The 25,102-nt window shown below is 39.4% G+C and overlaps 1 protein-coding gene across 2 annotated transcripts in view; it reads left to right on the forward strand.

The window, feature by feature from the left end:
• LARGE1 (LARGE xylosyl- and glucuronyltransferase 1) overlaps positions 1 to 25,102 on the forward strand; it is a 280,581-nt gene that overhangs the window by 233,674 nt on the left and 21,805 nt on the right. For both annotated transcript variants that reach the window (XM_039725272.1, XM_039725273.1), the window contains 3 exons: positions 4,170 to 4,325; positions 14,368 to 14,531; positions 18,979 to 19,257. In XM_039725272.1, the coding sequence (XP_039581206.1) occupies positions 4,170 to 4,325; positions 14,368 to 14,531; positions 18,979 to 19,257 (599 nt within the window). The remainder of the gene's footprint in view (positions 1 to 4,169; positions 4,326 to 14,367; positions 14,532 to 18,978; positions 19,258 to 25,102) is intronic.

Genomic DNA, 25,102 nt, shown 5'->3' on the forward strand with positions numbered 1-25,102 from the left:
AGGATATCTGTTCAGTGCCTTGCAAAATTAAACTTCTTTAAGCTTAAATTTAAGCTTAATTTATTCTTATTTCTTTCCCTTCAGCCTGGAAAGCAGGTATATCATTATACAGGATATCCTGTGCTCTCTGATTCTGGAAGGGCTGAAGCAGAGTGAGAAATTATCAAGATGTGTTTTTGACACAAAATGGAAGAGATTGTGGTTAAGGAAACATTTGGCTAAATACTTATTTTTGAGAGAGAAAATGCTTCAGGGGAAAAAATGGTTAAAGGTACCTATAGAAATAATGTATTCATGCTTATTGTTTTGTGGTTTGAACATCATGTTTGAAACATTTAATCTTCCCAGAGATTAAATGCAGATGGTAATGTAAGGAGGTTTGCTGAGATTTTTGTTTTCAGTTTATTTCCATCCACATAACTGTTCTTAGAACTGTTCCTAGACTCCCCCAGCATAAAATATCCTCTCTTCCCTCCCATCTCAGATCCCACTGCCAGTCCACAAGGTTCCCACTGTGTCATTCACTGAGTGCCTTGGGTCAGAACCTGGGGGATAAATGGGAAATATGGGTGCAGTTAGCCTGTTTTAGGCCACAAACGTATGGAAGTGTTCCAGGAGGATGGCTGTGTGTAATCAGGGAGTGGTAATGGTTGCTGATTAACTAGGATGGTATTAACAGAAATGTGGATAGTGCCAGATTGCTTAATGACAACTAACCAAGTGTTAAATAGATGTGGAATTTTAAGTTCTGATCTTTCAGTACTTAAATTGCTAAATGAAGATTAAGGAAGTGTATTTCCTCATACTTCTCAGGAGGCTGTGATCAAGAGTGGGAAAGATCTGTAGGTCGGCCTGAAGGCTAGCATTGATCCTGAAGTGTCTACCCAGATAATGGCAGTGGAATTTTATATTTCTAGCTGGAACTTCCTCTGTAAGCCAGCACAGCTTTGAAATAACTTAGAAACTAGAAGAAGAAATAAACATGGTATTATGGTGTTATTCAGCCTTGGAACAGGGATGTTGGAGTAATGAGATTTTCAGTTTCTAGATTCACTTTCTCTTTTTAATGTGGAGATAACAGTCTTCAAAGTTGTTTGGTTTTTTCCTTCTGATTTCCCTGTAGTCTCTTGCCAACTGATCTTTTTTATTTCTCCAATCAATTTACTGTTGTGCACAATAAAGTCTCTAATGCAGTGGGCATACTTTTACCTGTGTAGTCTTTATCGTGTTCCTCACTGATGCCCATGACAGTTTCTACAAGAGTGTCTTGGCCTGCACAAATTCTGGTGTAGCTGAAGGTGCAGTAGACCATATCAGACAGCCAGAACTGAATGTGAGTTTGTGGGCTGACATAAAAAAGAATATGGTCTTTGGATGTAGTGTTGTATATCAGGGTGAACAGTCTTGTTGCTTTTTGTAACTTGCTGTTCTTTTTTATGCTTTGGTATATCACATACTATTTATTTAATTGTGTTACATTTGAAAAGCAGCCTGCTTCTTTGCTAGACCTGTTTTGTGGTTTTTCTACCTCGGGTCATCCAGATGGTTGCATAGTTAGTTCCTTGATGTTCTTTAGCACATCATTTTAGCACACACTGCCATGTGCTGTCCTTTTTGATTAAAAAATCAGCTTGTTTTGATAGTCATCAGCTCCATTCAGCTGTATGCAGCTCACTCCAGGCTCCTGACATCTCTGTACATGCAGCACCCTGACACGTTTCAAATCTGATCAGATCTGAGCCACCAGCTAAGCCCTTGGCACTTGCCAGCTTACACACACAACAGATGCTGAAGCACAGCAGCAAAGAGCCTCTGCACTGACAACTGCAGTTGTCTGGGTTTGAAATCATCTCCCACACAACTGGGTAGAGACATCAGCTAAGGCCTGGCTCTGCTGTGACACTGTGTGTGTTGATGGGAGTTTCCTGCAGTACCCAGGAGCCTGTCCTGTGAGTTTCTGAGGTTATCATCATTAGCCATGTCTGTGTTCACGGTCCCCAAGTCTCTGGGTGCTCAGAATGCTCAGCAGCACTAGGATGCTTATGAAGATGAGGATGCTTGTGAGTATCCAAAAGGAAACACATGAAGAGTAGGAACAGTATGGAAAGCACACAAAAGGTTTTTCTTAACAAGTATTTTTGTCCCATTTGTCACCTTCTTAGCTTTCTTTGATCCACTCTTAAATAAGTACAAGTTACCACCAGGCAGTTTCCATTCTATGCCTGCTTGTAAAAATGCATGCTGGTACCCTGTAAAACTGTTAAGTAGCTCTTTAGGTTCCTTCAGCCCTGTGCTTCTGTTACATGTGCCCATTTCCCTAAGGTAGGTTTCAGTTGCTGAGATTTTTTTCAAGCATTAATGCCTTTTGCTTCAGTTAAATACAGTGGAGGAAATATGTCAAGTTCTTTTCAAGGAAAGGAGATTTTGAAGATCCATTTTTCAGTGGAGAAAATCTGTTATCTTAAGTTTATGTCCTTACTTACCCAAAGCTCTTTTCATTTATATGGTGGTCTATATTTTCACCACATGATGCAGCAACGTGTTACTGCACAGTTATGCTACACTTCTGAACATCTGTACAAATGTAAAACCAGCAAAGAATGTAGCATTACCTGGGACAAATATCTACACCAATTAAGTTGGTCCAAATAATTTCCCAAATTTATGCAATGTGTGGATGCATCATAATCTTTATTTAAGGTTCTCCTATAACTGGGAAAAGCAATTTGCCAGTATCTGAAATTATCTTCTTTCCCTACAGGTGCTCTTCTTCAAGTGCTTGTGTGGTTTTCTGAAATCCTAGTAGGCTTAGCAGTGAAATCCCAGTATTGGATAAAACTTTTCTTATCAGGAGATATTTTGTGGGTTTTGGGTAGGTAGAGTAGAGTGCCATAGCTGTTATGGCAGTATAAGTACTCAGTGGAGCAACCTGTTGTTTGCTGTAGTCCAGGCAGAGTTCAGGCTGTGTCTTGCTCTTTCCTCATCCAGTTCACTCACTAGGCAACAAATGCCATGGTTTCAGAGAACTCCCTGGTCCCATGAAGCTGTGTTGCTGACACCAAGGGAGCTGCGTTCATGTTCTCTGGGCTGCTCCTGCTGTGTGTGCTGTGCTTCAGCTCAGTGTGTTCCCTCCCTGAGCTGTGATGTTCAGAGCAAAGCTGACCATGGTGCTGCAGCTCTATGCTGTGTGTGAGTGGCATGTGTCTTCACACAATAAACTTAATGGATTCAGAGAACTTCCAGAACTTCGAGCTTGGAAACATTCCCAAAGGAGACTCATATTTTTAACCTCTTTAGAAGTCACAGGAATAAAACTGAATACAAAGCATTCAGTGATTTCTTTCTTATGTCTAAAATATAGCCTCTATAAAATGAAATCATTCCTGCAAATCACTATTGACTCCCTCTTGGTTTTTTGTTAGGGCCCCATTCCCATTCACACTGGCAGCAGTGCAAAGTTACCTCAATGCAAATGAGGATCAGGCCCTTTTTACCAGCATTAGAGTTTAAGTCTAGGCCACTGTGACAGTCATCTCCCATTAGCAGTAGGAATTGGAACTCGGAGGGTGAGAAGTTGTACTGCATTGCTGTGTTGTGTTAATGCAACAGAGATCAGTCTTGTTTAAATGAAGCAATGGCAAAAAGGAAGACAGATTAAATTCAGTTCTTTTTGAACTATTTAAATGGTTATGGGAATTAATTTCAAGTTGCTTCTTCTCAATACTAACCAGGAAAGAGGCTGCCTGGCCTGAAACAGGGAATCAATTTCATTAGCAGAAACAGTCATGTGGAAATCTGAGATTAATGTTTAATACCTACATCACTGTGTCCCTTGTCATTCCATCTTCAGCAGAGTCCATAAACTATCAGCTCCATGATTAGAGTTGTGGAAGAACTTGCAAGGTGCTGTTCTCAACATAGTGTATGTTGAGAATGTGCAGGTGATACCATGGAAGAGTTTCCAAGCACATGAGCTCCAGAGTGTACAGTTACTTGTATAAGACACAGCAAAGCCTTCCCTATAAAAAGATAGCAGGAAGTCTGGGTAGTTTGGGAATTTTTTTTCTTCTGTTTTTAAGAGGGCAGCACACTGAGCACACACAAAAAGAGCAGATAAAGCAAATCTGTATTCTAACAGCAGGATGTCTTCTCTCTTTTTTCCCTCTGAGGTGATTCACTGGAACTCACCGAAGAAGCTGCGAGTGAAAAACAAGCATGTGGAGTTTTTCCGCAACCTCTACCTGACATTCCTGGAATATGATGGGAATTTGCTGAGACGGGAACTCTTTGGCTGCCCCAGTGAAGCAGATGTTAACAGTGAGAATGTAAGTGGGATGTCTAAGGCTTGGTGATACAAATGGTGGTTCAGATAAGGCATGGGATTTCTGAAGACTTGGAATTGGTTGTGGGGGCAGTGCGGGACAGTGGAACTCAGGAGAATTAAAAGCAGTGCTCAGATTCCCAGAGAGACACTGTGCAAATCATTTAATCTCTCTGTGTCTCAGTTCCTCACCTGTAAAACCCATTGTATTAATCCCATCTTTACCCTGCGTTTTGCTACTTTTTTTGTCTCCTTTGCCCTTTTAAAATCCCCAACAGAGGTACCATCACAAGCTGAAAATGAGGCTTTAGGCTCTTATTCCATTAGGCAATTTGTAAATCTCACCCTTAAATCTTGTCATAGTTTCAGCTGGGGTAGGGTTAATTTTTTTCCTTAGTAGCCAGGGCTGTGTTTTAGATTCAGTCTTGCAGACCTGTAACTTTCCAGGAGGTCTTGTTTCTTGCTGTGTATTTGTTCAATATACAGTGATGTCAGTTTTGTCTGGTAGATGCTAATGCACAAATAATGAAGAAGAAAGGAAAATACCAAGACTACTGGTATTTAGGTCTGTGAATTTTTGCTGTGCTGCAGACTACAGAATGAGCAAAGGCTTCAAGGTACACTTAGGCTGTGAGACAGCAGGTTTTTTCTGTATATCCCTTAACCAATCAAAGCAGTATTTATGTGCATCTGCATAAAATTTGCAATCAGAACCTTTCAGACTAAGCAAATCTTTTGAAAATGATTGAAATCAAGGATGTTTACCCACAGATGTACGTGTATGTGTATGCCTGTGCATTAGTACATATAATTCCAAAGTAAAAAACTGTTAACTGAAATGTTTATACCCAGATGTATATGAACTCCTTGTGTATAATACGGTTTCTGGAGATTTGTAGACCAAGTACCAATTTTGCCTACATAGTCTGAAAGGAAATAAAAAGGAATCTGTAACACTTTATTCAGGAAAAAAATATTTCTAAAATATGCAACATTGTCTACATAAAAATCAATTAAGCAAAGCCAGTACCGTGTACACATTAGCAATTAAGAGGTAATTGACAATCAATATCATCATTGAGGTTGGTAGTGTTTCCACTTAGCCTGTGAATAAAATGACCAGAGGAGATGCCATTCCCATATTTTTAGATACAGCACTAGGAGATTGGATAGATATATTTTAACCCAAGGCACAGCTTCCCAGACACTTTATTTTACCATCTCATTGTCTTCTGAAAGAAGTGGGGCTTAACTGGGAAAGATGAGGAGGTGAGGAAGAGCAAGAGAGAGAATGAGAAAGAGGGAGGAAAAGTGCACCAGCAGAGCAAAAGCACATGGAGGAAGAAAATCCTCTGCAAGAGCCTTTTAGACAATCAAGTGAACTCAACGTGATAAAAGGCCACTAAGAGCCTCGCCCTTGGAGACATCAAGATACAAGAGACAGAGTAGAGGGTAGAATAGGAAGAGAAAAGGTGAATGAGACATTAAAAGAAAGACAGCAATACACACCTTTATAACACTTTGAGAATGCAGGTTAAAATTGTACTGAATTCACAATATGTTGTGTGGGTTCAAAGAGCATGAATGCAGTCACAGACTCCTTGCTGTATTTTCCAGAGCTCTATAAATCCTTAATAAACAGATTTATTCAGATAACAAGTTCCTTGGGAGCAGTGCAGAGCAAATGCAAGTTCTTGCTGTAAATGGCAGTCCCTAAAGTTTAAACCAGCACATTTTACTGAACTTATATCTGGTTGACAGACACTGGAAATGACTAACTGTTCAAGCCTGTTTCTTATTCAGGACAAGTAGAATGCAATATGGTATATGGTATGGCTTGTGTCTGAAAAAGAAATGTAACTCATTCCTCCATTTATAAATCATATATATGTATATATTTAAAGATATTGGAAAAGAACGAGTTAGACATACAGCAATATGTGATTCCTAATTTTCCAAGAGGGACCAAAAAGTTAATAGCCTTCTATCCCTTCTATGAAAACAATCTGAAAGAGGAAAAAATCCAACTTCAGAAAACTTCAGAGTAGTCACTTATGAGAAGACATTTGTATTAGTTGCCCTTGATTTAAACTCCCCTCTAGATTTGACTATGTCCTTTTATTGTAGAACATAGCAGGCAAGTTTCAGCTTTGAAGTTATGAGACCCTAAGAACAGGATTATCTGGAAAACAACTCTTGCTCTATCTGCTGTAGCATATTCAGTGTCGCAGGTGTCCTGTTAAATGCAGCACATTCCCATGATCTATTGCAGGATTATCTTCAGAAGCAGAGCATCTTGTGAGGTGAGGAGGAAAGCACTGTCATTCCTCCCTGTACAAGAATTAGGGGACCTGAAGTGGAAACAGCAAGTAACAGGTTCAAAACACAAAGACATTTCACTCACAATGTGATGAAGCTTTGAGCAGGGGGTAATGTTTCTAAAAGTATACATATCCTCAAAAGTTACTCTTCTTGGAAAGCAGATCAATCATGAGCTTTTAAGCTTTGGTGCTGGAAGTCCTTGAGCCACAAGTTGAGGTCTAGAGAGGTTAGAGTTTTGAGAAATCTTCACTTTTACACTCCCTAGGCAGCCAGCTCACAGCTGGGGAGAGGATGCTGGCCCATGTGAGCCTACAGTCTGACAAGATAGGCTTCCGTTAGGATTCATAAGCATGTATGTTACATGAAAGGCTATAATTTCTGTTAAGTCAGGTATGTATGAGGTAGGAATTGCTGATTAAGCTATCTTTTCTTTTCCTATTATTTCTCCTTTTTTTCTCCAATCTTTTTTTCTTGAATTGAGACTGGCATCCCCAAACACAATGGAGCTTTCTTACGTTAGGGAGTGTACATAGGCAGAAGGTGCTTCTTCAGCTGCCTGTCCTTCTGTGCACTGTGGAGCAGTGGAAAAAATGTCAGAACAGCTCTGCTGTTTATAATTGGAGATAATTACTTGAGCACTAAATCCACTGAGCCCTGCTGTGGAAGAAGCAGTGGCTTGGTGTGAGTCTCACTCACAGTCTGGCTGTATCAAAAGATACCCTTAAGGTCTTGTTCCAATATACCAGCCACTGTTTTTCTACAGCTTAATATTTGTAGTGATGTTTTATTTACAATTCAACCTGTAATTAAGGCATTCCATTTGTAATGCAAATATCTGTAGAACAGGAAGAGGAAGTGTGACAGTGGGAACTGTTGGGCTGATTCTATTTCTCTAAGGCCCCTTTACACTTCTCATCAGTACAGAGATGGCCTTAAAATGAATGTAAATTACATATCTTCCCTTTTTAAGGACTCTTAACAGTGCCAGAAAGATGTAAAGGGGCATTAGTTTAAAAGGTAATTGGACCTCACTTCAGTCTCTCTCATCCTTCCTCTGTGTATGCATGTGAATACATGTATGCTTAAATATATATTATGTCTATATGCATGTAGAAGTACCAGTACTTTTCTTTTTCTAATGTTTGCTATGAAAGTATAATACCACAGAGTGAATTTTAAGAGGTCAGAAGGCCATCTTCAGATAATGTACTGCATAGTTCTGATCTAATCAGATGCTGATCTTCAGTTTCACCAAACAGGACTGTTACTAGGTTTCAAAGCATCGCAAAAGAGTGGATAGAACAGATAGAGCTCAGAAACTGAAATACTGGAGGCAAAAAAACCCCACAAAATGGGATCATTTATCTGTTTATGTAAAAATGCATATATGTATGTCTCTGTGTACATGAGTGCTTCATCCTTTCCTGAAAATAGTCAAGCTAAAAGACCCTCTGTGTGTCAGGAGCAGGCTGGGAGCAGGAGCTGCCATGTGCTAAGAGTACCCTAAGTCCCCCTTGTTCAGTGTGTGCTTGAGTGAGGTCACGCAAAGCAGACTCTTCTCTGCAAGTTGGTAGTACAATCATCCCTTTGTCTTCTGTGCAGATTCTGGGTGGAAAATCCAGAATATGAACCAAATCCTCTCCTGCAAACAGTCATTGGCTTGAGTGGGCCTTAGAGCATGTCCTTAGTCACTTTATCCTACTCATTCCATGCTATTTCCCCTTTCCCACCCTTCTTTCTTATTTTGAGGCAATGCGGAAGATTTTTGAGAAATCCAAAAAGGCAAAGCTTACAGTAATCTCAAATTTGAATATTTTCTATTGGCTTTTAATGCTTATATCCAACATTTTATTCTAAAGGACCTACTGAAGAGCCCAGAATATTTCAACAGGATCTTCCAGCAAATCTCTATAGTTACTCTATGAGATAGTTCCTGTAGGCCTGATTTTAGACCAAGGCACACACTCAACCTTTCAGCATTCTTATAAAATTTCTCACCAGGTACTTCTGCCAAAGCATTAAATTTGAAGGTTGAATGGACCATCCCTGTTAGTGAAGCCTGTGTTCTGATCCAAAATCCTGGGGCAAGATCTGTGGGAAGTGTATCACTGATTCTGTTAAGTTTATGGAAAGGACAGTAGAATCCCACTAGAGAAGACTTTCAGGAAACACAGGAGAAAAAAATGTCTGCATATTTTTCTTCTCAAATTTACAAATCAGCAATACAAAGAAACAGTGTAAAAAAACTCCAGCTGTCCCTTAACACACTTGCTTAGATGCATACTTACATATTAAGTATGTTTTTACTTAGTTACTTCTTTTGTGCAAAACCAAAGGTTCTTAATTTGAGCAAAAGGCTGTACATGCCAACTTATAGTATCCACCAGAAAAGAGGGAGATTCTAGCAAGGTACCACACAGCATAAACACTACTAACAGATTTAGCAATTTCTGAGTGACTAAAAATAGCATGTAAATGAAGCTTCCAAGTCAGTATCACAGCCCTGAACTTGCAGCCAGACTGATGCTTTGAGTACCCTTTACTCCTGCTGAATTTCAAGAGTACAGCCTCATTTGTAGAACTGCAATTTAAAGTTACTATTTTGTGATGTCATAGTCTTTCTCTAGTAATAACAGATGGTATATAGCAGTTTTGAGGTGAAATCCTGACTCCCTCAGCTGTGTTGTTTCTATTATTGTAACTGTTATTGTTATTAAATGCTGAGCTGGCAGACCATCCTGTTACTTGCCTGAAAGTTGCCATTATACTGCTTTCAACCATTTATAATATTAAGTGGAGGAGCACATGGACTGGGATTTTTTTTTTTTTTGTCACGCTATTATGCCCTTTTTTCTTTTCTTACATTTTTTAACATGAAACATGGGGGAAAGCTTTGAGGTTTGCCCGCACCAAAAGTTCTGATGACCTCTTCATGAAAATACTACGTACCTCAGAGAAGGAGCTGTCTTTTGCAAACCTGGTGACAAATTAGGCAAATTATAATGCAGAAAAATTATGGCTTACACATTGCCACTAGCATTTGCTTTGACTTTCAGGAGGCTCAGGTCTCTGGAGACTCTTTATTAGGAGTGTGCATGGATACATCTGACCAGATTATATATTCCAGTGACACAGCAGGGTTGGGCATACTGCAGGCAGGAGACCTGGACAAAGAGTGGTGTTTTCTGTGACTGTTTCCTCTGAATCCTCCATGCCAGTTCTGACTGGACAGTAGAGCTGAGAGCAAGAACTTGTATTTGATCTCTGTTCTGAAGGACATCCATTGCCCTCAGTGATGACCAGACATTAGGGAAGAGAAAAAAATCCAGATTCACATACAAAAGAGATGAGATCCAGGTGGAAGGCAGAAAGGAAAGAGTGTTTGTACCAAGAAGAGGAAAGGACAGCTGGGTGCCTGTAGGTATAAGGAGCTGGCAGACTGCTTGAATAGGGAGCATGGGACAAGACACAGGACTGGGACTGACTTAGACCCCTAAAACTTCCCACACAAGAAGGAATGGGTCAAAGACTGATCTGGGGCAACAAAAGCAAGGTGACCTACCTGTCAAGACAGTGTGCTGCGAGGGGGTCTGGGAACAGCTCAGCCAAAAAAGTTTGTCAAGGGTCAGGGGAAGAAGATGAAAAGTACTACCAAATCTGACATCTGCAGCTAAGATCAAGGGGAGCTGTACTTGATATATACAGAACTGTCTGAGATACTCCATATGCCTAAAAATTGCATTCTCAGTTGTGTTGAATATTTGCAGTCAGGATAAGCCACCACTTCCATTTAGCAGGAATATTTGTGGTTTTCACATGCTGCAGCAAAATTCCTCTTGCCAGGTGGGTTTACTCAGGCACTATCCTCTTTGTCCTTAGCACAGTTTTGTTTCACAGAAGGCTCAATTTGACCCATAGCAAACGTACAAAATTTTATGGTGTGGGAGGAATAAAAGTTTAATTGACGTGGGATTAGTCTGGCTTTTATTACTGATCATTGGAGAGGCCAGAAGGACTTTATGTAGGTCATCCAAAACAAGACTCAGTGAATGCTTTTTCCTCTCTACATCATCATCTGTTTTGTTTAAGCCATGCTAAAGGCAACTGTTAATTCACATACTTTGAAAGTGCTAAATGTTGCAATCCAAATTGCCTACTGGTGGCAACTGGACAGCTACACAGGAGAAAATAAAACTGCTGCAGTTTATAACCAGATTTTCATTACATCCTGGGCTGGTGTCAGTTTTCATTGATTGGGTTGATTTTGTGCTATGAAACTTAACTGCACACACCTGGGAAAAGGAAAGATGATCTAAAAGTTCTATGTTTTCGTCTAAGCTCTCAGTTCTTGTTGTGTTAGTGTGATATTGAGCAGGTGACTTAAGCCTAGCGTCACCTCACCTCAACTTAAACACTTGATGAGAGAGCCCACATTAGGGGTCTTATCCCTTTCCACAAGATCTAACTGGCCTCTAGACACATGACATTGCTTGTTGGTGGGCTTTCATCTTTTTTTAATAAATAATCCCTTGGAAAATACTTCTGATCTTGGATTTTTAATCTGTCTCATCTGATATGAAGTCCTGGGTTTTGGTGGGAAGTGAATTGTTCAGTGACACAGCAATTTAGGAAAAAAACTAAGCCAATTACAGATTTGCTTACATGAGGAACAGCCTTCAGAAGGAAGATTCATGAACAGAGTAACTGTTTACCAGTGAAAGGTACGTGTTGTGTTGCCATGTATCATACGGGTCTGCCATCTGTCATAGGGATGCAAAACACCTCACCTCACAGAAATGTGTTAGACAGGTAGACCTGGAAGGTCAAGGCTAAATTATTTATCTGAATAGCCTAGCTTCAAAGACTACTTTTCCTGAGATGGAGCCTGATCTCCTGTCACATCTGGTGTCCCAGAGAAATAATATAACCCATATTTTTTTTTATGTATTTGTCTCTTTGTTTGGGCATTATGCATATCATAATTCATTTTTATCTTTTGAACCAAGTTCTGAACCAAGTTCTGAACCATAGTTCATTTTATTTCTGAATCAAGTAGCACCATGATGCTAATGAAGGCATGTGTGGTTTCCCATAACAGTATTTGCTAGGACAATATCTACCCCACACAGTCTGAAAATAATATATTTTTAAACTTTGAGAGTGTTTCCTAGGGGTGACATTTCCCATATTCTTGCGAAGTGGAAAGTAGCCTTAGCACTGAAACTCTTCTAGAAACACACAGTCTTGTTTAGCAGGTGCTTGCTTATGAGAATAGATTTTCTCTACAGCTGAGAAACTTTTGCTGGGTTAGGCATATCATTATCAATATAATGGAAGCATCCATAATGGGGAAAAGAATCCACAATGGATTTTGTCAAATCCAGTCCTTATTTTGATTGTGCACTGTATTTAAGCATCTGTTGGCGTAGATCTGTCAGCATTCCCATTATAAACACATCTTTTCAAAGAAGACAGTGTGGGAGCAAACTTCAAACCAAGCTAAGAGTTCTTTGTCTTTAAATAATGGATCCACATAATATGTATGCAGTAGAAAATATTATATTAGAGAAATTTTATTCACCTCCATCACCAGCTTTGTGATTTGCTGAATTTCACAATTAAAATGGGGGACTTCTCAGAAGCTGTGTCTCTTCCTCTTCTCCCACCCAGGGTTCAATAGTGAACAAAGCTGTAATTTAGCTCCAAATGTTATTCTTGAACTCATAATTAAATATTTTACCCTCTTAGCTTTCAAGCCAAATGCAATCTGATAATTATTCGGTGACTGCCTGATTAATGACTGCTGTGCAATTAAAATCTTCTGGCCTGGTCATTTGTACATTCAGAAGGATAGTAGGTACCCCCAAAATGTGCATTGCTGTTGTTTTAACTATTTAAATTTCAATCATCTTCTTAATAATTCTTTTAAGGGCACACTAATGTCCCTTTTCAAGGAAGAAACAGAAAGATACAAGATGCTTTCTAGTCATTGCTGTAAATATTGAGTTTAATTCAAATATTATTTGAATGTGATTTTGAAAATAGAGTGCAGGCTCAGCTGAATGATGATTTGTAAAGCAGAAAGAATGAAACTCCGAGGATACGTAAAAGAACTCCTGATTTCTATTCCACCTAAAAGAGATCTTGATATCAATAGAAGTTTTGCCTGAGTAAAGATTTGTGAAGATTCAGACTCTCATCTTTCTAATAGCAGTCCCTCTTGAGGGGTGTTTTAAGATCTGTGCAGAACAATAGCAGGGAAGAATGACAGCCTGATCCAAAACTCATTGAAATCAAAGTAGGTATTTCCATTATTCAGAAGAAGATTATAGAGTGATGTACAGGAAAATATCAGGAATTATTCCATCAGCCTTCACAGGAAAACAGTCAGTTGTAAGCATTGCTGTGGATGGCAACCATTATGCTTATAGTTCCAAGAACATCAGCTCTTCTTAACACAGAACAAAAAATACCTACATTTTCTTTTTTCTTTTTTCTTGAAGATTGTTAAACTATTACTTTAATCATTCTGACCAGGACAAAAAGATGTCTATAATTCAATAATCTAAATTCCTATATAATGGGCATTTTTCTCATTTGCTGATTAATGTTTTATTAATTGGCTATTGTTCTTACAGGATGCTTTTAAGAAATCAGATACAAAAAATGATACTTTATTTGTAACCTACATTTTAGAGCAATAGATACTGAACTCAATTTCACATGTTAAAACCATAAAAATTTTTATCTTCATAACATTTTATTGCAGGTGTGACTGGTTTTTTCCTTTAAAATTAATGCATTTTCAATATCCTAGCTAGATGTTTGGCTTTAAAATCACAGAATCATATAATCATAGAATAGTTTGATTTGGAAGGGACCTTTCAATGATCATCTAGTGCAACCCCAAAAATAATTAGTTTAGGAATGTAATTGGTCATCTGCATAGACATTTGGTCAGTTTTTCACTTCTACCTTTCCCCAGAGCTAAAGTTTTTTCTCTTAAAGCTACACGTCTAAGAGACATGGGATTAGATTGCTTTGAGATGCCCATTTTGACTTTGAAGAGGCTTGGTTTCCAAGGGAGCCAGGAAGTTATCTACCATCCTCCAGATTTCTCAAACTAGGTATCTAGAAGCATAAATCCCATTTAAAGGCTTACTTCTGGCACCTCTGCAGTGGAAAGAGCATAAATCTCAAGAGGAGGAGTAATGATCAGTTAAAGATGCTACATTCCCAGCTCTCTGTCCGTGCTGGTAGCAGCAGTTATTGTTCTCCAGTAGAGGCAGCAGACTGGGAAACTCTCAGTGCTGAATCTGCTGCTGAGGGTTGGCTAGTGGAGAATGTCTGTGACTAGTGTAAAACACTGCTTCTAGAAAGGATGAAATTATGCAACACACTGGAACATTAACTGTTGAACTTGATGATTATTCAGCCTGTGGTTGGTCACTGTTTCATTGCTAGTCTGGATCTTGAAAGTATGTAATACATGTAATACAGAGAATATATAGACCATAACAGAGCGTCCTGTGTGTGTTATGAATTTACTTGCAAGCCCTTCCTTCTAATTTCTTGTGCAGTAACAAGAGGATCAGGAAAACCCTGCTACTCTGTATGTTCCATTCTTCATGGCATCATTCTGTAATTTCCCAGCCTCCTGGTTCTCTCTGATTTGCTAAAATAATTACAAGGAAATTATGTTTACTTCCACTCTTTCCTTGCAGCTCCAGAAGCAGCTGTCTGAGCTGGACGAGGATGACCTGTGCTATGAATTCCGTCGGGAACGCTTCACCGTCCATCGCACTCATCTGTATTTCCTCCATTACGAGTATGAGCCTGCTTCAGACAACACCGACGTGACACTGGTGGCACAACTGTCAATGGACAGGTAGGGAGCACCTCTTGTTCATCTGGGAGCGTGAGACAGCTTTTTGTTACAGAGAAATGTGACTGTGGAGTGCTTTGGAGAGAGGAGAAATGCATGTCCGTAGAAATCTAGATGTTGTCTGTGCAGTGCACACACTGTGCTACACTCTACATGAGTAGAGTTCATGAGAGGGTGACTCCTGGAGCTGAGAAAGCTGTTGCTTGTTGGGATTTTCAGGCATTATTAGTCCATGAAGTTTTGCAGCAACTCAGAAAAAAACCCAGATGTTTGTAATAGAATTAGGCAAGCAGTTGTAACTGACCCAAGTTTTTGCATGTGTTTTTCTGCACTAGAGGATGTTAGTTTTGCTTTCATTGGCACTTTCCTTGCAGAAAATTTCAATTAGTGATTTTTCTTACAGTAAGAATCAGAAGTAAACATTCTAGTTTCAAATTAGGAAGTTGAAAATTATACTTTTTTTTTTTTTTCTGTGCTAGTGTAAAATAAAAAATCACTGTCTGAGCAGAATCATTGCATCTTTATCCAAATGTTGATTCTCAGAAGAACATTTGAGCTTTTAGTTCTTAGATGAAGTTGAATTTAACTGGCATTTAATTTGGGGGAAAAAATCCATTTTGTGACAAGTTCCACATGTACCTTTCTGATGCCCACCATTGAAATTAGCTGAAATTTTTCAGAAGCTTGAAAGTGCAGTCTGGATCAGCCAGCTTTGTGAAATTTTGTAATTGTCAGCTCTCTTTTTTTTTTTTCTTTCTCCAGCTTCTCAGTTCAAATCTAGTCCAAATTTTGTAGGTATTGCTATCAGAGTGGATTACAAAACAAATCAGAACTCCTTGAGTATTATCCAGAAACTCATCATTTCCTTCAGCATATTGTTATATATGCTGAAGGAATTGTCATATATGTTATACCGTTATATATGCATATTGTTATATATGTTATATATGCAAATTGTTATATATGGATATTGTTATATATGCTTCAGCATAGCACGTACAGAATATAACATGGCATCTGAATAACACCACTGCTACACTAGAAGGTCAGCAGTTTCTAGGAGGGTTACAAGAAATTGAGATCAACAAAACATTTACAGCCTGTCTTTAAAATAAACAAAAATGAATAAGGGGTATTCTGTTCCACTGGTGCCTCAGAACTGCACATTGTGTTATGATGTGCTCTGTACATCAGTGTCTGTTCTATTGATTTTTAATTGAGGAAACATTTCTTAAGTGTTCACAAACCTTTGAGTAAAAAAATAAAGAAATAAATTGAGCCAGACCCTGAGTGAGTGCCACAGTAAATTACTAAAGCCAGTGTGTGCACATGGTATATTTTTCCCCCCAGAATTTAATTAAAAAGAATGAACTGGGGCTCAGTGCTGATTCACTGGCACTGATGCAAAGTCTGAGCATCTGTTTCCCTTTCTGGATCCTCACTGGGGCACATGTTTTTATTGATAGACAGAACCACACATTTTTATTCAGGAAGAACAGCTGTCCTGATTCTGTGCAGGAAAAATGTTCCCTACTTCACTGGTGTGTTGCTATAAATTATTGATTAGAGTTGGAAATACTTTCTTTCAGCTAAAATCAATAAATAATAACCTACCAAAGAACTCCTTAGCTGCTTTGTTTTCTTTCACATCTTTCAGTTACTGCCTTATCTTTTTCCATCTTCTTTAAACCACTTTTATTAAACTCCTCTAGCACAGCTGTAGGCATTTAAGAATAGTGTCTCAGATGTAAGGTGACATGGACATAAACAACGTGCTGTATACTACATTCCTGAATTATTCTTTGAAATTATTATTGGAGATGAGGAAAAGCAAAAAAACAACTCCCAGCACTTCCCCTTGTCCTTTTGGAGGTGAGATTGACGTGACTGTCATGACAGATTTAGGTTTGCTTGTCCTATAGTCTTTAGGAATGGAAGAGAGGGATGCATTTTGCAAGCTGACATTATTGTCTTTAGGAGGAAGCTTTGAGACAGACTTCACTCAGGGTTGTTCATTATTGTGTAATTGTCATCTTTTGCAGTGGTGTGACGTTTCCTTGAATAATGGCCTGGTTGCTTCAGTGTGATTTTCATGCATGTGTTTTGGCTAGGCAGGCTTTTTTTAAAGACTCAGTATGTACCTGGCGTTCAGAAATCAGTGTAGGAGTTTAAAAATGTGAGGTCAGAATGGGTAAAAGGAAAGACATGATTAACAATACGCTGCTTGAAATCTGAGAATCTGAGAATGAGTGGGAAATCAGTTGAGTATTCTTAAGAAGAAAAATAAAAATAAAGAATCTCACAAAACAATTGAATTCCAGCGAAATTCACTTACAGAACAGACCTTTAAAAATTTACCAACTAAATTATGATCTCATTATTATGCAGTACAGCAGTACATTTGTTTTCTCTAGAGTCCTTAAGAGAACACATTCCTCAAGACGACTAAAAAACCACAAAATAAGTTGGTCATGTCGTGCTTAGAAGCTCATAATTCTGAGTTTTGTAGTCAAAAGAGATGTATCAACTTATAGAGAGCAGATTATGGAGGATCACCTAGCAGTCCCTGTATCATATTTATGAAAGTTAAGCCTGTCAATGAGAACAACACAGTAAAATGGAGTATTCTGAAGGGTACTAAGGTGTCCAGCTGGGAACTTGTACCACCAAAATGCAGTTTCCACTTCAGTATCATGAAAAGGTTTGCATTATCAAGTGTGCTGTTTAAATAAGTAATATATGCCATTAGTCCACTGCATGGAGTCCTTAGAAGGCATTTTGCTGCATTTTTTACTAGGCAAGTTTTCCATTGCCCTAAATTTAGGTGCTGCTAATCAGGAGATTCAAATACAGATTGGAATCTCCTGATTAGCAGATCTGTATTATGTTGGAAAGAGGCAAAAAATGTATTTTTCCCACATTTATTATTTTTGTAAACAAAATTCTAGACCCTTTATATACCTTTTAGATATTTTTATATTGTTTTTTGTTTCAAATTCAGTTGTATATTTCAGGTTGATAATAGCCTTTGTTTCAATAACAGATAAAAAGGAAATTATGTACCAAGTGTAGACTAGTAAGGTAATATCTCATCTCTAAGAAAAAATATTATATCGTCTTGATATCATCACAATCATTCAGAAGTCAGACTGTGCATTTACTGGTATGAGTATATCATTCTTATGTTTTGCAAATCTTAGGGAGGTAGTAGGAGGGGGAAAATATTTTCTCAGATTATGATAATGCAGAAAACTTCTCTTGCATTTTGTATAAATATTAATAGGAAAAATTCAGTAACGTGGATTTGGAATGGAATGAAGATAATAATTTTGCATCATCTACTCTTCCCAGTTTTTAATAGAATATCTGGCTAGGCTGCATAGGTCATTTCCCTTCATATTAAATCAAGAGGCTTTGTAATCAGTCCTTGCTGTATTTTTGGGTGACACATCTCAATCTCTAGGCAATAAATTTTCCAAAGTGTTTAAATTATTTTAACTAACTTGGGTTTGATTTACGTTTGCGTCTGAAACCTTTCCTTGTCATTTTCATTAATAGTATTGTAACTGCTGGAATTTTTTAGAAAAATATACATCAATACAACCTGTTTAAGAAATGATTTAATGAAATTTGAGATAGTGCTGAACATACACATGTTAGTACTTTTAATGAGGGTTATGTCTGAAATGTTATTTTGATATTCCACAGCAATGTCATTCCTCCTCTCCTTACTACCTACTAATAGTAAATCCCATTTCTGTCGATGTGTCATCCCTTTTGTCCTTTCCCCTGACAGTGAGTCGTCTTCTAGTTATTGCACATTTTCACCTAAGTCAGTATCTCACTGACCTGTCTCTTTTAACAGCCTTTAAGACCTGACTAACTGCCTTGCAAAAATTTGGGTAAGGTTTTCCTGACAGGAGGCAAAATGATCTGTGGGTCTGTACATCTCTGTCCTCCACAAGCTTGTTGAAGAGCACTGTAGTGTGTTACTGTGTGGGAATAGCTTGACCTGAAATGTGAATTGGGCACTAGACAGTGTTGAAGTTTGTAAGCCCCTATCCTGTAAGTAGATCCATGTGAACAGATCCTTGCAATTGCTCAAAGCTCCTACCAGATAAGTCCTGTTATCCATGTGGGTTTTCCTGCGGCATCAAAGCTTTAGACAGAAAATGATGGTGCTTTAGGTATCTAGGGCCATCTTGGGCTATATTGGATTTAGTGAGATTGGTGTATCCGGTGTGCAGTCCATCTGTCCAGGACAAGACCTTGACTTATCATCTTAAATAATGAATTCCACTGTAGAAATACTTACTGCTTTCCACAGCATATAAATTGTCCCTAGTCTGTCTCACTTAGAGAAAGATATCTGCATTTGATCAGGTGAACACGGGCACAGAGTCCCAGACAGGGAAATAGCTTTTTCTTACTCTCACCCTTCCTCTTCCAGGCTCCAGATGCTTGAAGCCATCTGCAAGCACTGGGAAGGTCCCATCAGCCTGGCACTCTACCTTTCTGATGCAGAAGCCCAGCAATTCCTGCGCTACGCTCAGGGCTCGGAAGTCCTGATGAGCCGCCACAACGTTGGCTACCACATCGTGTACAAAGAGGGGCAGTTCTACCCTGTGAACCTGCTCAGGAACGTGGCCATGAAGCACATCAGCACACCATACATGTTTCTGTCCGACATCGACTTCCTGCCCATGTATGGACTCTACGAGTACCTCAGGTAGTGGACAGTGAGGGAATTCCCACTGTCACCCACGATTTCACCCTCTCCACTCCCCACCCTTCTCACATATTCCCAAAACAAATCAGTTTGAGCAGATCTGGAAATGGCATCTTTTAAATATCTGAGGTGTAACAATGCCCATTAAGGCATAAGAATTTTTAGAGCAGAAGAAGGGACTGTAACTGGAAAGTAAAGAAAAATGGCTATGAAAGAAAAAATCCAGGTCTGAATGTGAGCCTTGTTAGCCATTAGAATAATCTCCTCAGGGCTGCAGAAGAACCAATTTGAAAATTGAACTGGGTTAAGTATTATTAAGTGTCCAAGAGCATCGTTTATTAGCAGAGATGTAAAAGAGGCAGTTTCTCTAAACATCTCTGGTTCTTAATGCCAGTGACAGAAAAAACATGCAGAGCATTACTGAAATTGTTGTCCATGTGACACACTCTTGATTCAGTTGTTATCTTGATAAGAGGGTGATGAGTCTGACCAGCTCAAAAATATGACTGCAATGCCAGCACCTATCAAGGCAAAGTAATTGTCATAAGGAAACTGGGAGGAGTAGCATCAGTGTATATTGTATCATTCTGCATGTGAGCAGGCTGGGCTGAGCAAACTCCAGACTTCTGATCCATTAACTGAGATTTTTTTTTTAATTAAGACCTTTTTCCCCTGCAGAGGCTGGTCATCTGAGGCCAAAGCATAGAGCAAGGAGGACACCCTGTGGCCAGACAGGAGGATGTCAGTTCCTTTATTCTGACCAGTTTTGCTCTTCATATCTATTCTAATTTGGTAAAAGTTGATCAAAATGTTCCAGTGAGGGCTTGCCTGTAGGTGTTCCCTGTCAGTTCATAAGCCTGGGGCGTTGGAGTGTAAAGGAAAATAGTCTTTCTGGTATCATGAACTTATGTAGGAGTTTCTTTCTTTCAGGCTTAACTCTGTGAGACATGTACAGGGCCAAACTCACTATTCAGAGGGGTGGAGTAGCTCATCTATGAGGAGGGGATCAGAGAGTTAAGGTTGTTCAGCCTGGAGAAGTGAAGACGGCTGGGAGACCTTATAATGGCCTTCCAGTACCTAAAGGGATCTTAATAAGTATGGGGACAATCTTTTTTAGCAGAACCTGTTGAGACAGGACAAGGAGGAGTGGTTTTAAACTGAAAGAGAGGAAATTTAGATGAGATGCGAGGAGTGGTACCTAAAGGGATCTTAATAAGAAGGATGGGAACAATCTTTTTTAGCAGAACCTGTTGAGATAGGACAAGGAGGAGTGGTTTTAAACTGAAAGAGAGGAAATTTAGATGAGATGCGAGGAGTGAGTTTTTTGCAATGAGGATGGCAAAACACTGGTACAGGTTGCCCAGACAGGTGGTGGGTACCCCATGCCTTCAAATATTCAAGGTCAGGTTGGATGGGGCTCTGAGCAAACTGATCTAGATGTGCCTCCTCACTGCAGGGAGGTTGGGCTAGATTGTCTTTAAAGGTGCCTTCCAACGCAAAAAATTCTATGATTTTACAAAAAGAGAAAGCAGATCTTTCAAAAAATAAAAAAAAAATAAAAAAAAAGGCTAGATGACCTTTAGAGGTGCCTTCCAGCCCAAACTATGGCTTTCAAGATGCTGAATTTTAGTTGAAGTATTATCACACTGTGTCAGCTTGTTTCCCTCTTATTTTGTTGAAGACTTTTCATGTCTTGGAGTGCTAGGAGCACTCCAAATTATTCTGTTCCTTGCACGCATTAGCTATCTCCAGATACATGGATGAAGAGGTATTCTTCATTTCTCTGTTCTTCAGTTACTGTTACATACTGGTACATTTTTTCAGATCAATGCTGGACACAGTAAGGATGGCAGCTGTTGATACTGGCATTTAGTGCTAGAAAAGGAACTTGCTCTCTCATGCTGCTTCACAGCGCACGGATGGGAGCCAGCAATGAAAGGAAGAAGAGAGGAGAGAAGACAGAATGAAGTGTCACCATTTCCTTGAGATATTACATCCACAGAAATAATTCTCATAAGGTGATATTGTATTACAGAACTAAATGCACCATGATGGTGCATTGGTGATGTTTCAGAAAAAAACAGAAATGCTCCCTGACAGCTGCTGCCTCTGAGACTTTGTGTTACCCTGCCAGCCTTTTTTAAGGCCTGTACCACCTTAACTCCGGCTGAGAGTCTCTCTTGCCTGGGAATATTGAAGTTGCTAATCTGCTACTACCAGCTCTTTAAAAAGTGATTGGATTTTTTTTTTTTTTTTTTGTTTGCATGTGGGCTAGATGCTTTTGTAGCTTTTGCAGTAATGATTTTTCTAAGCAAAGTAGCAGGGAGTTGCATTGAGATTATTTTAAATGTGGATACCCTGTGTCTTTCTGCATTGACTGTTCCCACTGCCTCTGCAAATAGCTGATTAGTGCTGTCTGTCTGAATGGCAGCAATTGTTTGTTAGAGAGACGTAAAACATTTTTATCCTCATTTCCTCAGCTAGAACAACCATAAACAAATGGAAATAGTGTGGTATTTTGAACATCACCTTGTACAGGATAAGCCAGGCAAGCCCTTCTCACAGAAAGTTTGCTGATTTACATATATTGCATATTATGTCTCTGCTGATAATATATTCTCAGAAAGAAAGGAATTTTCAAAAATATTTTCAATGTATTTTGAAGGTGTCCTATAAAAAAGGCTACAACCAGTTTTGAAGGAGAAGCTGATGGAGGTGGTGGTTACCTATCCCATTATTTATCTGTTGCTTTGCACTTAGATTTGTGCTAATTGAGCTTTTTCATAGCTGCTAAGTAAAACCATTTCAGTGTTTTATCTCCATCAAACACCCTTTTAGTCCTGCTTTAGTCTTCTGTGCAGTACAAAAGGAAATGTATCATTTAAAGATTTCCTGTTTACAATAGTTACTGAGGTCATCTTGTCAGAGCCTCAGAGGTAAAGGCTTCTTCTGGTTGCTGCAAGTAAGGTGTTTGGGTCATCCTACATGACTTCTAACACAAAACAGTGAGACAGGCTGCTTATCTGCAGTTTCACAGCTAGCACTGAAGTTCCTTCCTGACACATTTGTGTAAAATGTGCCCTTGGCTTCCAGTGACACATTTAGCATGAATTGGGACCCAGCATCCCAACTCTGTCCACTGGTTTTATACCTGTCTCTTATATCATGAGTTGTGAAGTATTTCTGCTTATTTTTCAGCATCTCAGCTAGGGAGATAATTCAGTTGGGGTTTTTGTGTTGGTTGCCTTTGTAGTCTATGAATTCATTGCTTTTGCAGAGAGGAAGAGCATTCTAATGAATATACCAGTGAGTTGACAGCTCTCCAGTTCTGACCACAAGCTCAGTGACTGCCATATCTGTAACTTGCAACCAACCACTTACCAAATCCTGATGGTGGAAGCACATTTGAGTTAATGGACTCTTTTTTTCCCCTTTTTTTTTCTGAGTGTAGTGCTTTAGGATTAGGTTTCTAGCTTTTCTATATCTGAGCTTCTCTATCCTCCAAAAATGGGAATGATCTTACTATCTACTTATATGAGGATGAGAATTCTATGTTAATTTTTGAAAAGAACTATGCAGGTTAGAAGATTGATATCAACATGCTGGAGTTAATTCAACCTGTGAGGAGACCCTTGTGATTTAAGACTAATTTCTTCACTGCTTTGTGAAAAATATGGTTGATTAGATTTAAAATTTAACCCAACCTTCACTGTGTCAGAATGACACACATAAGGTCTGAACACAAAGATAGCTGGGAAATGGTTTCCTGGACAACACCAGCACAAAGTGAGCTAGTTCTTCATAGTCATAAATCCTTATTTTGAGGTTTGGGGGAAAAGGACAAGAAAGGAAAGTAGATACTGGATCAATACTACTGAATCCAAAAGAAAAAAAAAACAGCCCTCATCAGGGTAGTGCAAGAATTACCTAGTTTACCCAGTGCTAGCTTGCAAAATAAGCAAATGTATTCCTTACATTATATTCCACATATCTGGCAGCACCAACAAAATTTTCCTATTCCCAAAGTGTAACAGAACCAGTCACCCAACAAATAGCACCTCCACTCAAAGCAGGAGGAAAAGTCATCCTACAGAAAAATGAAAAGGTTGATTTGTTTCTAGTGGGAAGGAGTTAGAATTTCAGCCGGTTGTCCAAGGAGCAGACCACCAGCCAAGTTATGAGAAAAAAACGGAAGTTGTTTTTTTTCTCTAAAGTCCTCGTTCTCACTGCCACTATCACAGTTTAAATGGCCTCTGTTGTCCTTTGTCTCTCAAGTTTAACATCTGAATGTTAGCATTGATTTCTTCTTCCCTTTGCATCCATCTTTTATGTTACTGAGTCCACCTCAAGGGCTGGTAATTCTACTCAGAGATCAGTGCTGCTGGGCTTCTTGTCTGAGTGTGTCTCAACTCCCAGCTCTGTTTTGGAGAGCCCTCCACTTTGACCTGACCACCCATATTGGTTGTGGCTGAGCTGGAGGTCTTCTCCCATAGCATCCCTCACAGTGCTGCGCTTTGCCTTGGTAGCTGGAAAGGTGTGGATGACACAGCAGTGTTTTGGCTACAGCTGAGCAGTGCTGGCACAGCATCAGTGCTGCCTCTCCATCATTGTGCCCTCCATCTGGGAGTGGGCAAGATCTTGGGAGGGGACACAACTAATACAGCTGAGCCAAATTGAACGGGAAGAATCCATGCCAAATGATGTCAGCTCAGATAGATATAAAAGCTGAGAAAAGGAGGAGGAAGGTAGGGCATTCGTTATTTAGAATGTTTGCCTTCTGGAGCAACCACTATGTGTGATGAGGCCCTGCTTCCCAGGAAGTGGCCAGGCATCATTGATGGGAAGGAGAAAATAAAATCTTCTATTTTTCTCTTTGTTGGTGCATACTCAACCTTTTGGTTTTGCTTTAGTAAATGGCCTTATCTCAACATACAACTTGTTTTCCATCTTATTTTCTCTCCCGTTCCCAGCAGAGATGGGGGGCTGAGAGCAGCTTGGTGGGCACTTGGTGTCCAGCCAAGGTCAACCTGTCATATCAACATGCACCTCAGATGCTCGCATATCTCTTGAAAATATTTCTGCAGAGAATGTCCTGCTATTTTATTTCACTGGAAGTATCTCCACATCTTTGTGTTTGCCTGAGTGCACCTCAAGTGTCTTGTTTCCAGACCTCTGTTTCAATTTGCGTACCTCACTCTTCGTGTTGACCTCTGTCAGTGCAAGTGATTTCAGGCTGTTCTCTCAGTTTGTTCCCTCTGCTTTTTGATTTCTTCATGAAGGTGCTATCATTTATTCTTTCTTAGAGTTCAGGCATTGACAACTGTATGAAATTTGCAGGTGACAGGAGCAGCAGGGAGTGTGCAGAAAGGATCACTGGTATCGACAGCATTTTTGTGGTTGTATCCCATATATTAGAGACTAAGTCACATTCAGCACTAGATTCAACACAAGTTGCTCTGTCTGGCAGTTTCTGCTGTTATTTGTGCTTGATACCTGTGCCTGCTGCAGCTTTGGTCAGCTTCAGACTGTAAACTTTGGTGGGCAGGATTGTTTCCTACTCTTGGACAGTGCCAAGCACAGCAAGGCCTGAAATTTTGCCTGGGCCTTTTGAGCTCTCCATAAAACAAAGTTATAGTAGCAGCCATAAAAGCTGTTGTTTCCTTGCAGAGCCCAAAGGATGAGCATCACTACAAATGTTACCTACTCCTTCCTAGAACTGAATCCCCAAAGCTATACTGCTCAAGGCTGATAGATTGCACAGAGACCAGAAAGACTCAGATTTTGGAAGAGAAACTATATTAGTATCCCATGCTCTCAGATGGGGAGAAAAGGAAGAAACATTTTT

This window comes from Passer montanus, unplaced genomic scaffold, assembly GCF_014805655.1.
Source record: "Passer montanus isolate IOZ18808 unplaced genomic scaffold, ASM1480565v1 scaffold55, whole genome shotgun sequence".
NCBI classification, from domain to species: domain Eukaryota; kingdom Metazoa; phylum Chordata; class Aves; order Passeriformes; family Passeridae; genus Passer; species Passer montanus.